The sequence below is a fragment of the Vicia villosa genome, linkage group LG7 (assembly GCF_029867415.1).
Source record: "Vicia villosa cultivar HV-30 ecotype Madison, WI linkage group LG7, Vvil1.0, whole genome shotgun sequence".
Classification (NCBI taxonomy): domain Eukaryota; kingdom Viridiplantae; phylum Streptophyta; class Magnoliopsida; order Fabales; family Fabaceae; genus Vicia; species Vicia villosa.
In genome coordinates this window covers 17886683-17900485 of record NC_081186.1, presented here as the reverse complement: position 1 = coordinate 17900485, position 13803 = coordinate 17886683, and the positions used below count along the sequence as shown (strand labels likewise).

The window sequence follows — 13803 nt, the reverse complement described above, 5'->3', positions numbered from 1 at the left end:
GGGTTTTCCCTCAAAAAGTCAAAGAGAGTCTTGAAATCCCCAAGTAGAACAGGATATTGAGGTATCCAGACCATAATCTCCCTGCAAGGGTTAGCTTCCAATGCAGCAGCCAGTCTTGCTTCTTCCAATTCATCCACAAACTGCTTCTCCTCAGCAGCAACACAATTTCTGAGAGGATGGTAGTATATACCATTATCACCCTCCAGAAGGTAACCAGGGTAACCAGGGGCAGCAGCCACTAGTCTTTTCTGTACTCACAAATAGAAGTCTTCAGATTCTCAAACAGAATATGAGAGATGTTGATCTCTATCTTTCTGCCAATGCAGAAAAGAGTATACTTGTGATCCGGACTGATGTAGGAGGAGGAGAGCATCTTCTTTCTATGGTGAAGAGAACCCAGAATAATCTCAGCCCATACTTGATAACACGGCCTTAAGGTGCCCGTGTTATGAGAATCAATTCCAAAAGCCAGAGAGATTTGTTGTTCAACTTTAGACCAGTCAACTATTGCATGTTGAAGACCAGACCAACCTTCTTCATCATTCAGATTGTACAGCTTCCTGATGAGCTTTTCAGTGATAACCACTTCATGCCCTAGCACGAATGAAATGATGGCAGTTGGAGTAACCGTTGCATGTACCCAGAAATCCTTCACAAGTTCAGGATAAATTGGACCAACCAATCTATCAAGATATTTAGACCATCCTTGCTCAAAGACTCTTGCATCACACTTAAAGCCATTTGCTTTTAGGTTGTTGATGTCCACAGCAGATTCACATAGAACTTCCAGTTCTTCCGTGGGTATTAAGCATGTTTTCAATGGAGCATACTCATATTTGCGTAGAAGGATCTGTGTAGAAATGAGTCTTTCTTTTGAATTTGATGAACATGAAGATGAGTTCATGATGATTATGCTTTGAGATCAAATCAAAAACTAGGGTTTGAAAAACAGATGCAACGAAAGGGATGCACAAAAGAGAGAGAGAGAGAGAGAGAGAGAAAAAAAAAAGGAATGAAGGTGAAGCGGGTTATTTAAATGATTTGAAAATAATGAAATCATTATGCATTTAATGAGAAATGACATTAGGAGAGAGAACACGGTAAATGAAATGATTTAACCCAGTTACCTAGATTGGCGTCTTTTCAACTGCACGCTTTTTACTAACCGTACAGACACGCGTTCACCATCCGAAAATAGATGACAGCTGTATTTTTCTGAATAGACTTTATGCCTACTGATTCTGATCACTACTTCTGATTGTCATTCTTTAGGAATGATCTTGTTCTGATAGGATCATCTTTCTTCCCAAGGATCACATCTTCTGAATGAGCTGAAGCAAGTCTAGGTGATCTTCTGACTGTTGGCTCTTCAGAAATCCTGAGATTCTCTAAAGATGCAGCAACTTGATCTTCTGATCCATTGCTTCTGAGACTATCAGCTTCTGCAGCTTTGCTTCTTGGTTCTACTGCTTCTGATATATCAATATCAAACTGCTTTGGTTTTTCAAGACCAAGCTTATCATCAAACCTGATATTGATTGATTCTTCTACAATCAATGTTTCAGTATTGTATACTCTGTAGCCTTTAGAGCGTTCAGAATATCCAAGAAGGAAACACTTTTGTGCTTTAGAATCAAACTTACCAAGATGATCTTTAGTATTCAGAATAAAACATACACATCCAAAAGGATGGAAATATGAAATGTTGGGCTTTCTGTTCTTCCACAATTCATAAGGAGTCTTATTTAGAATAGGTCTGATAGAGATTCTATTCTGAACATAACACGCAGTGTTTATTGCTTCTGCTCAGAAATGCTTAGCCATATTGGTTTCATTGATCATGGTTCTGGCCATTTCTTGTAGAGTCCTATTCTTTCGCTCTACAACTCCATTTTGTTGTGGAGTTCTAGGGCAAGAGAAATCATGGGCAATACCATTTTCTTTGAAGAACTCCTCAAAGAATCTGTTCTCAAATTCGCCACCATGATCACTTCTGACCTTTATGATCTTGCACTCCTTCTCAGATTGGATCTAAGTGCAGAATTCAAAGAACACTGAATGAGACTCATCCTTGTGTTTCAAGAACTTTACCCATGTCCAGCGGCTATAATCATCTACGATGACTAATCCATATTTCTTACCTCTGACAGATGCTGTTTTGACTGGGCCAAACAGATCAATGTGCAAGAGTTCTAACGGTCTTGAGGTAGACACAACATTCTTAGACTTGAATGCAGGTTTGGAGAACTTGCCCTTCTGACATGCTTCACAAAGAGCATCTGATTTGTATTTCAGATTTGGGAGTCCTCTGACCAGATTTAGTTCGTTAATCTGAGAAATCTTTCTCAAACTAGCATGACCTAATCTTCTGTGCCAGACCCATTGCTCCTCAGAAACAGACATAAGACAAGTCACCTTCTGCTTCTCAAGATCAGAAAGATCAATCTTATAAATGTTGTTCTTTCTCTTGCCTGTAAATAGGATTGAGCCATCCTTCTGACTTACAGCCTTGCAAGACTTTTGATTGAAGATTATATCATAACCATTGTCACTTAATTGACTTATGGACAATAAGTTATGCGTTAATCCTTCTACAAGAAGTACATTAGTTATGGAAGGAGAGTTACCAAGACTTATGGTTCCAGAACCAATGATTTTGCCCTTCTGATCTCCTCCAAACTTGACTTCTCCACCTGGTTTAAGCACCAGGTCTTGGAATGTAGACCTTCTTCCCGTCATGTGTTGCGAGCACCCAGAGTCCAGGTACCATGACATTTTGCTTTTTGTCCTCTTTGCCGCCAAGGATATCTGCAACAGAAATTATCTTCTCCTTAGGTACCCACAATTTCTTGGGTCCTTTCTTGTTAGTTCTCCTCAAGTTCTGATTGAACTTGGGTTTAGCAGAATATTTAACAGGAGGAACAGCATGATATTCTTTAGGTTTGTCAGCATGATATTTCTTAGGATGTGTCACATGCTTCTTGGTGTGAACAGTGTTAAACTTCTGTGCATGTGAAGTGAGCCTAATATCATGAGCATGGCCATATTTGAACTTATCATACAATGGCTTGTATGTGATCTTCAGATCATCAACAGGTTCAAATTTATGTGAGGTATCACCCTCATAGCCAAAACCAAACCTTCTGTTTCCAGAAACACCATATATCATAGAAGCAATATGACTTCTGCCAATACTTCTAGATAAGAACTTTCTGAAGCTCGAGTCATATTCTTTCAGAATATGATTCATGCTAGGAATGGATTTTTCTGTTTCAGAAGGAGATCCACTATCTTTGGATAGATTTAAAACTTTTTCCTTCAGTTCAGAATTTTCCAATTCCAGCTTCTTAGTTTCAAATTCAAACTGCTTTTTCAGCTTTTTGTATTTGATACTAAGATGAGCCTTGAGTTCCAGAAGTTCTGTTAAACTGGAAACTAACTCTTCTCTAGATAGTTCAGAAAATACCTCTTCAGAATCTGATTCTGATGTAGATTCTGATCCATCATCTTCTGTAGCCATCAGCGCGAAGTTGGCTTGCTCTTCTTCAGAGTCTGATTCTGATTCAGAATCATCCCATGTTGCCATAAGACCTTTCTTCTTATGAAACTTCTTCTTGGGATTCTCCTTCTGAAGTTTTGGACACTCGTTCTTGTAATGTCCAGGCTCATTGCACTCATAGCAGACAGCCTTCTTCTTGTCAGATCTTCTGTCACCAGAAGATTCTCCTCGTTCAAATCTCTTTGAACTTCTGAAGCCTCTGAACTTCCTTTGCTTGCTCTTCCAGAGTTGGTTTAACCTTCTGGAGATCATGGACAGTTCATCTTCTTCTTCAGATTCTGATTCTTCCGGATCTTCTTCTCTAGCCTGAAAAGCGTTAGTGCATTTTTTAACATTAGATTTTAATGCAATAGACTTACCTTTCTTCTGAGGCTCGTTTGCATCCAGCTCTATTTCATGGCTTCTCAAGGCACTGATAAGCTCTTCCAAAGAAACTTCATTCAGATTCTTTGCAATCTTGAATGCTGTTACCATTGGACCCCATCTTCTGGGTAGGCTTCTGATAATCTTCTTTACATGATCAGCCTTGGTGTAGCCTTTATCCAGAACTCTTAATCCAGCAGTTAGCGTTTGAAATCTTGAGAACATCTTCTCAATGTTTTCATCATCCTCCATCTTGAAGGCTTCATATTTCTGGATTAGAGCAAGAGCTTTAGTCTCCTTGACTTGAGCATTTCCCTCATGGGTCATTTTCAATGACTCATATATATCATGGGCAGTTTCCCTGTTAGATATCTTCTCATACTCAGCATGAGAGATAGCATTCAGCAAAACAGTCCTACATTTATGATGATTCTTGAAAAGCTTCTTCTGATCATCATCCATTTCTTGCCTTGTAAGCCTTACGCCACTGGCTTTCACTGGATGTTTGTAACCATCCATCAGAAGATCCCATAATTCACCATCTAGACCAAGAAAGTAACTTTCCAGTTTATCTTTCCAGTATTCAAAGTTTTCACCATCAAATACTGGTGGTCTAGTATAACCATTGTTGCCATTGTATTGCTCAGCAGAGCCAGATGTAGATGCAGATGTATTTGTTGGAATTTCACCAGCCATCTTTTACTGAAGCGTTTTTCTCTTCCTGAATCTTTTCTAAACACGGTTAAGTGCTTGCACCTTAGAACCGGCGCTCTGATGCCAATTGAAGGATAGAAAAACACTTAGAAAGGGGGGGGGTTTAAATAAGTGTAGTCTAAAAACTTGAACGATAAAAACAATTTGCACAGTTATTTTTATCCTGGTTCGTTGTTAACTAAACTACTCCAGTCCACCCCCACAGAGTGATTTACCTCACCTGAGGATTTAATCCACTAATCGCAACAGATTACAATGGTTTTCCACTTAGCCCACGACTAAGTCTTCTAGAGTATCCTGATCACAACCTGATCACTCTAGGAACAAATGCTTAGACACAAGCTAAGACTTTCTTAGAGTATCTTGACCACCACGTGATCACTCTAATTACAACTGCTTAGACACAAGCTAAGACTTCCTAGAGTATCCTGATCAACACTTGATCACTCTAGTTACTTACAAATTAATGTAATCAATTCTAAGAGTATTACAAATGCTTCTGAAAAGCTATAATCACAACAGTGATATTTCTCTTAACGTTTAAGCTTAATCTCACTAATACATTACAACAGCAATGTAGTGAGCTTTGATGAAGATGAAGTTTTTGAGCTTTGAGTTGAACAGCGTTTCAGCAAGTTTTTCAGAATAAGTTCGTTCAGGATTGGTAACCTTGCTTCTCATCAGAACTTCAAATTTATAGGCACTTGAGAAGATGACCGTTGGGAGCATTTAATGCTTTGCGTATTCCGTACAGCATTGCATTTAATGTTTCACGCTTTTGTCAACTACCTCGAGCCTTGTTCACGCTGTGTCTACTGACGTTGCCTTTAATAGCTTCCAACGTTCCTTTTGTCAGTCAGCGTAGCCTGCCACCTGTACTTTCTTCTGATCTGATGTTTGTGTATACAACGTTTGAATATCATCAGAGTCAAACAGCTTGGTGCATAGCATCTTCTTGTCTTCTGACCTTGAAGTGCTTCTGAGCGTGATACCATGAGAACTTCAGTGCTTCTGCTTCTGATCTCAAGTTCTTCTGATGCTTCCATAGACCCATGTTCTGATTCTGCCTTGACCATCTTCTGATGTCTTGCCAGACCATGTTCTGATGTTGCATGCTGAACCTTCTGAGACAAAGCTTCTGAGCGCTGATTTGTGCATACTCTTTATATATTTCCTGAAAGGGAAATTGCAATGTATTAGAGTACCACATTATCTCACACAAAATTCATATCCTTGTTATCATCAAAACTAAGAATATTGATCAGAACAAATCTTGTTCTAACATTTATTTCATATAATTCCCTAATAATCGTCATATTTAAAATAAATAAAAAAGATAAATGAGAATAAAATTCAATACCCGAGTGTTTGGGCTGGTGGAGGTGGGTTAAGGATGGAAGAACTAGACTTGGAGAAGAAGAGCTCAAGAATAACAATTCATTAGAGGAATGTAGAATGCGTGTGAAGAGAAGCATGAGAAGTGTGATCAAGAATCACACATTCATAAGGCCAAACACCTAGACCGTGTAGGCATCATTAACAAGTAGTAAGGTTATGTATGCTAATGGGTGGAAGAAAAACTACGACCCAGGATTAACGCACGAAATTTAATCAGCGATTCATAATATATGCGTCTTCCCAAGACAAACTCACCATAACAAAGCATTAAATGCCTCACATGCTTCCCACATTTGAGGAACTCATCCTATAATTCTTGCTTGAGGGACTTTCCTCAATCACACTTGAGGAACTTGCCCTATAAGCCTCTCTTGAGGGACTCGCCACCCTCTAAGTCTTGTTTGAAGAACTTTCCCCAATCACACTTAAGGGACTCACCTCCCATTCTTGCTTGAGGAACTCGCTTCCCTCTAAGCCTCACTTGAGGGACTCACCCTAATCATGTAACACCCCTTTTCTAAACCCCAAATATATAAAGAATTATTCACAGAGTAATCATGCATAAATAAAAGGGCGTCACATGTCATTTTCATCACAATGAAAACCTAAAACAAATACACCAACATGCATCCGATCATATCGTAACACCAAATGAATGTTCATGTTTTCTCAAATATGCACAACGCACGCGGAAGAAATACAATTCAACAATTTCAATGAATACATCCTATACTATATTCATCTACCAATTCAATGTAACATACTCATTCATGTTAATGAAATCTCAATAATCTAGGCAACATAGCCTTTAAACATCATATCCAAAGTCCATCCAAATACAAAAGATGACAACATCCAAATAAACAAAACATGAGTTCAAATACCCCTTGTGTTACATAACTAGAGCATTGACTCAATACCTAACAAAAGATAAACAAAAGCTCCTTGGCTATATCCTCGGATAACTCTCTACTCGTCAGAGCCCGCACGTTACCAACAAAGGATAACATTCAAACAGAAGGGTGAGAATTCAAGTTATTATAGATAAATATCACGTGGGAAATGTAAAACACAATAAGAATACATTTCAAATTTCACCACTCTTCTAGAAACATGCATTTATATACTTCATTTCAAGTTTAACATGTTTAACTCACTTAACCAGGTTCCAAGCTTCGAGTAGTTATATCCAATTACTAAAACAACAATTGTAATACAATTATGAATCACAATCAAGTTCACAATATCATATATCAATAATTTACATATATACATATATCATCCATACATATATATATTTCACATTTCACATCAAATATGTATCAATCACATATATCACATTCACAACACATTCCCCAAATCATAGCAAATGATTCATCATTCCACATATATGCATATCAATCAAATTCATATTCACATATTCATATCACATAATCACACACAACAACATTTCACACCGACACGTGCGACTCAAGTGTGACTCTATGTGATATGCATGTGGATCCCTCTGTTATCATATCCGGTAAGTCGATTGTCATTCTCTACAGACTAGATAACCACCTCAAAAACCCATACTCGTTAAGCTTTCAAATCTCATACTCGTTAGGTTTGGGATAAGCAAATAATCTCCACGAGATTACCCGACATTGCCTCTTTCAAAGACTCATGCTAGTGTAAGTGTGCAACAAAACAAGACTCATGCATTTAAGACGATCTCTATCTCTTAAACTACACAATCATATCTTTCCAATATTTCACAATATACACAACATGATTTCACTTCCAAACAATGCATCACTTAACATACATCAATCGATCACATGTATTCAAGTCTAGCATTATCATTATTCAATCCACATCTCGATACATACACATTTAAATGATCATTATCAACAAGACACATTCAAATAGTATATATATATATATATATATTCATTCCAACATATCATGGATATCACATCACTTAACACATCTATAAATATTAGCCACAAGTCATTAATTCATAATGCACACATAAGTAATCACATGTTATCCATATATTAACATCAAAATGAAACCATTCAACATTAACCAAATCTATACTATTATCATATAGATAATCTCATTAGCTTCCTAACACTTTGAACGACGCATAAAACAGAGTTACGGATTAAAAATTACGGTCTTTACAAAATCTGTCAAAAATGGAAATCTTCAGGTCGACGCGAGAGATTCATAGGTCGATGCATGGATGCTTTCTACCCCTCTCGGCAATTTAGCACACATATAAGGTTCCTAAACATATTTCTAACCATGGGTTATCCATATAACACATTGAACATGAACAAATCACAAAATCCAATTGATTTCACATAACCCTAACATTTTCTAAATTCATGAAATTGAAGAATAGAAAGCATACACAACATTACCCAATCATATAAACCTATAAGAACTTGGATTTTAACCCTTACCTTGAATTTCTATTCCTTCCTCTTCAAGAATCTACTTCCCTCTTCTCTTCCTCTTCTCTTCATTTGGGCTTAACCCATCCAACTCTCATTCTAGTTAATTAGGCCCATTATTAGATATCTACTAGTATTCACATGATCACTTACTTAATTAAATTCACCCATATTCAATTAATCACCAAAATACAACAAATAAACAATTACCACATAAATAATAATTAAATAAATAAAACACCTAATAGTTTAAATACGAAAATAAAATAGGGTTGTTACAAATCACACTTTAGGGACTCACCTCTAAGCTTTATTTGAGAGACTCGCCCTTAGGCCTTATTTTAGATATTCGTTTCTCCAATTCTCGCTCATTAATATTTTATCCTCTACCTAGCTTAAACCATTTCGCCCTTCTCAAGCCTTGTGCTTGAGAGACAGTGGAACGAGATGCCTTTAATTGAGTTCTCGAAGAGACCAACCCATAATCCAATAAGCCTAAGAACAATGTAAGAGGCTAGAGGATAAGTCAGGCCAGCGTGACATGTAAAATATTCAAAGGGATTCATTCACTATTCCAAGATTCAACACTCTTAAAAACTTTTTTTTATGTGATGAAATGTCTTAGATGTATAATTAAAAAGCCGTTGCATAATAATTTTTGTTTTTGAATTCTTTTTAATTATTGATGGGTTCAATTAGCAAATTAGTGAAGATTCTTGTAAATAAAATAAAAGTTTCAACATTTTTCCTGGTAATTCAAATGAGTTGGTAGCTATGTAAGACACATATTCAAATCCACATCATACCATTTATTCATGTTTAAAAAGAGTTTCAACACATCTATCTAACCCTTTTTATATGAGTAAATAAAAAATAATGTGGGAACAGGACATTTTGGCACCCTAGTCGCCACATAGTTATCAAATCATATAGGAAATAAATAATGTCAGGCTGAAATCATAGCCATGATGGTTATCTTCCTTCCACATGTTTTATTGAATTGAAAATAAATAAAGGCTTAAACTCGGTTGTAGCATTTTACATTAGACTCAAACAAATAAGTATAACAAACTTCCAAACTTTTGTTTTCATGTGTGCAGCACAACAACGTACATAACATGTGGTCTTGATGAAACCAAACTTTGAATTCATAAATTCTGAACAAACCCATTACTATATTTGTGTGCATATATACTAGTACCAGAGGAGAGAAAGAAAAAAGGAACCAATCTCAAAAACTCAAAAGTAGGTCGCATGGAAAGTGGCGTTGGAACAATGAACCATGAATCCAAAGCAAATTCAACTATCACAATTAAGGGTATTCTGAGTCTTCTAATGGAAAGTGTTGATGAGAATAATAGCAAGAGAGTTATTTCTCTCGGAATGGGTGACCCTACTCTCTCCACGTGTTTCCCTAGCACTAAGGTTGCTGAAGAAGCTGTTGCTGATGCACTTCATTCTGCCAAGTTTCATGGATATGCTCCCACTCCTGGTCTTCTCCAGGCCAGAAGGTAATCTTTCCCTTTCTCTCTTTTTCTATGCTATTTGCTTCTTGTCCTTACACATGGCAACACAAGGGGCATCCGCCCCGAGTTTGTCAGGGAAAACCCGCATTTGACTGAGTTTATGTTTAAGTTTAAAAGGAAGGGAACCGGTAATTGGGACACTAGTTCCCTCCCCGAACTCGTCAGTTCATAATTTAGAATATTAATTATGTATATTTAAACATTTGAAAATTTAAATTTATAGTTAATGACATTTAAAGTTGTGGTTAATTAGGTTTGGTGGTTGATTAATGAGTTGTGACAGTTGATATATTTATTAATTACTACTAAGCATAATTAACTGCATATTTGAATTGCATTAACATTGAAAATTGGAAATCATGGTCGAAATTTGTTATCAAATTTGTGTGTAAAAATATCATTTTTGATTCTAATTAAAGTTGCTTTGGATGTTGGTGACAGGGCAATTGCCAAATATCTGTCGGATGACCTCCCTTACGAGCTATCATCTGATGATGTTTTTATAACCTGTGGATGCACACAAGCCATTGATGTTTCGGTTGCGTTGCTTGCTCGGCCCGGTGCAAATATTTTGCTACCAAGGCCCGGCTTCCCAATCTATGAACTTAGTGCTGCATTTAGACAAGTTGAAGTGAGACATTATGATCTGTTGCCTGAAAAAGGTTGGGAGGTTGATTTAGATGCTATTGAAGCCCTCGCAGATCAGAACACGGTCGCGATAGTAATTATAAACCCCGGGAACCCTTGTGGAAATGTATACACTTATCATCATTTGGAGAAGGTTTGTTAGTAATAGTTAGTATATGGCTCCAATGACAGCATTAAATTTAACAGGAAGAGTTAATAAGTTTGTTTTTTGAATATTTTAGATTGCAAAAATGGCAAAAAGGCTTGGAACAATTGTGATTGCTGATGAAGTTTATGGTCATCTTGCATTTGGGGATAACCCTTTTGTGCCTATGGGGGTTTTTGGGTCTATTGTTCCTGTTCTAACTCTTGGATCCCTGTCTAAGAGATGGATAGTACCTGGATGGAGGCTTGGTTGGTTTGTGACAAATGATCCATCTGGTACTTTCAGAAAACCAAAGGTTAATTCTCTCTTAATTGCATCCATCCTTCTAAACTACTCTCCCGTGTTCATGCTACTAGAATAATCATTTACAAGTGTTTTTCTGAAGATTATGACTAGCTAGTGGCCTTTATAAGGCTCAAAACCAGGACCTTGGTTAAGGGATCTGATTCCAGTTTCACTCGGTCAGACTAACGTAGTGTTGGTATACGCAAATTCTTTTGGAAAACCTTATAGTTGACCAACTATAAATGACCGCAATTGCTTATAATCCAATTCTATCTTGTTCTTTATGATAAGTCAAGAACCTGACCGAAAGTTTCTTATGCAGGTAGTAGAGCGCATCAAAAAGTACTTTGATTTATTGGGAGGCCCGGCAACCTTCATCCAGGTTATTTAATTCTCTATTTTGAAGGACACAAACGATTCATGTGATGTCCCCTTTCATTAATAGTAATGTTGTAATTTAACTGAAGCAACTCAAATCTACTTAAAGCATTGATTGATGTCATAATTTCATGTCTTCATCTACTTCATCCATATGATTGATAGGAGTTTTGGTTTGACAGGCGGCTGTACCTCGCATAATTACACAGACAGAAGAGGTTTTCTTCAGAAAAACCATTGACAGTTTGAGGCTTACCGCGGATATATGTTGCCAAGAGATGGAAGATATTCCATGTTTTTCTTTCCCTTGCAAACCACAAGGGTCCATGGCTATGATGGTGAGTGAGAAACTCAGCCAGAATTTACTTTTTTGGACAACAGAACATAACAGAACACATAACATGTTTCTTTATAAAAGCAAAGCGCTATTTGTTTATTTATTTATTCTTGAATGACATGGTATGCAGGTGGAACTAAACCTTTCGCTTCTGGAAGATATTAGTGATGATATTGATTTCTGTTTCAAACTTGCCAAGGAGGAATCTGTTATCATTCTTCCAGGTACAATCATGCAAATCATTTGTAAATCTTGCTTGCTAGTGAACTTTGAATGTATCAAAACAAAATTCAAAATTGTTTGCAGGAACTGCGGTAGGGCTAAAAGATTGGATTCGTATCACTTTTGCTGCTGATCCATCAGCTCTCAGAGAAGGTATGAAAAGGATAAAAGATTTCTCTCAAAGATACGCGAGAGAGCAGTAAAAACAAACAATGGTGAATAAACAAAATAAGGAGTCTACTAAGCATGTGTTATAGCCCTTGGACTCTGTCTCCTGGTAAAGAATTATGCATTCTTTTTACTACACTACAAAGCAAGAATGGAAGATTTGTATTCAAATAGTACATAATATACAGATGTGTTATTTTTCTCGATAAATAGGAACAATTTATTAATGTCACCTAATCTCAGCATCACATGTACACACTCTTTTCTATAGTAGGATTGAAGAAGCCACTCAATCATTTATTTTCTAGCCGGCGAGAAACGATACATATCACCAATAATACGAATATTTGTACAAGATACGATGATAATACACATGTCCGAAGTTTTAAAAACGGTCGAGCTTGCGGTCACTGTTGTAAGGGAGAAAAACAACCACTGTACCATAACTTTTTGAATAACTCCAAGATATCCTTTATAAGTGTTTCGCAGTAGACAGATATAATAGTACTACTACTAGGACCACAATAATAATCATTCAAGGAAAATCATACACCTGCAGCATTTATCCTGTCCGAGAGCATCAAGAAAGTATATACTTTCTTTTGTCATAATGGGTTTTACATTGCAACAATTGTCCCTCACTTTGAAAAGAGCACGACAGTCTGATAATTGATCAACCATTATCTTCCTCATCATTATTACAAATCATGCTGTACACGGAACAGTTTGAGCATTATGATATAATAATTCAGTAATGATCATAAAAAATACAATTTGCATATCACAATTTCTACCTAATCTTATTATATTCCATGGAATCTTCTATGAATAATTTGACTATTTGAGACATGACAATCTTTTTTTTTATCACAACAAAATCAATATAATTCATTAATCAAAAGATGTTCAATACAACGAGTAGTCAAAACTAACATACTATGTTGAGTCCAAGAATTGACTGTCCTCGAAAAAGAATGAGCAATCGAATTCGCTTGACGTTTAACAAACTTAACCTCAAAGTTTGGAAAGAAATGTAATAAACTACCAATAGACTCAAAAATAAGACAAAACTCGGAATCGTCCTTTCTATTGGAATGGATAGCTTGTGTCACTATTTGGGAATCACTTTCAAAAATCACAAACTCCAAGTGCGAGGATATAGCTCCAAGAATAACCTCTTTAAGTGCCAAGGCTTCAGCTTCAAAGATGGGAAGAGTTCCTGGATCCCAAGCAATACTTGCATAGATAAAATTGCCAAGGTGGTTACGCACACACCACCCCCTGTTAGTATTGTTGTTATTATTATTAAAAAGTCGCGTCCACATTACATTTAAGTCAACCCACAGAAGGTGGACTCCATTCTAAAGCATGATGAGGTTGAACATTGTTTGTCGAGTCTTCCTGAGCTTGAAACTGTTAGCGCAACAATCGGAGGAGGGTCGAGTCGGGAGCATTGTTAATTTCTGGGACATTTCACTTGAGCAACACACCTTTATGGGAGACACACCATTTCTCCACCTAAAACCTTAAGGTGATAGGTGAGTGGGTTCTCCCACTTATATATGCTTAAGTCACCACATGTATTTCCAATATGGGACTGTTATCCACACTCACAC

The 13803-nt window shown here is 36.9% G+C and overlaps 1 protein-coding gene across 1 annotated transcript; it reads left to right on the top strand.

Moving 5' to 3' along the window:
• The first annotated feature begins 9385 nt into the window (after positions 1-9385).
• LOC131620352 (probable aminotransferase TAT2) lies at positions 9386-12419 on the top strand. The gene is made up of 7 exons (XM_058891405.1): positions 9386-9989; positions 10446-10785; positions 10874-11092; positions 11405-11464; positions 11643-11798; positions 11928-12021; positions 12104-12419. The coding sequence occupies exons 1-7, from the start codon at positions 9733-9735 to the stop codon at positions 12220-12222; spliced, it is 1245 nt and encodes a 414-aa protein (XP_058747388.1). The 5' UTR covers positions 9386-9732; the 3' UTR covers positions 12223-12419.
• The last annotated feature ends 1384 nt before the right edge of the window (positions 12420-13803 follow it).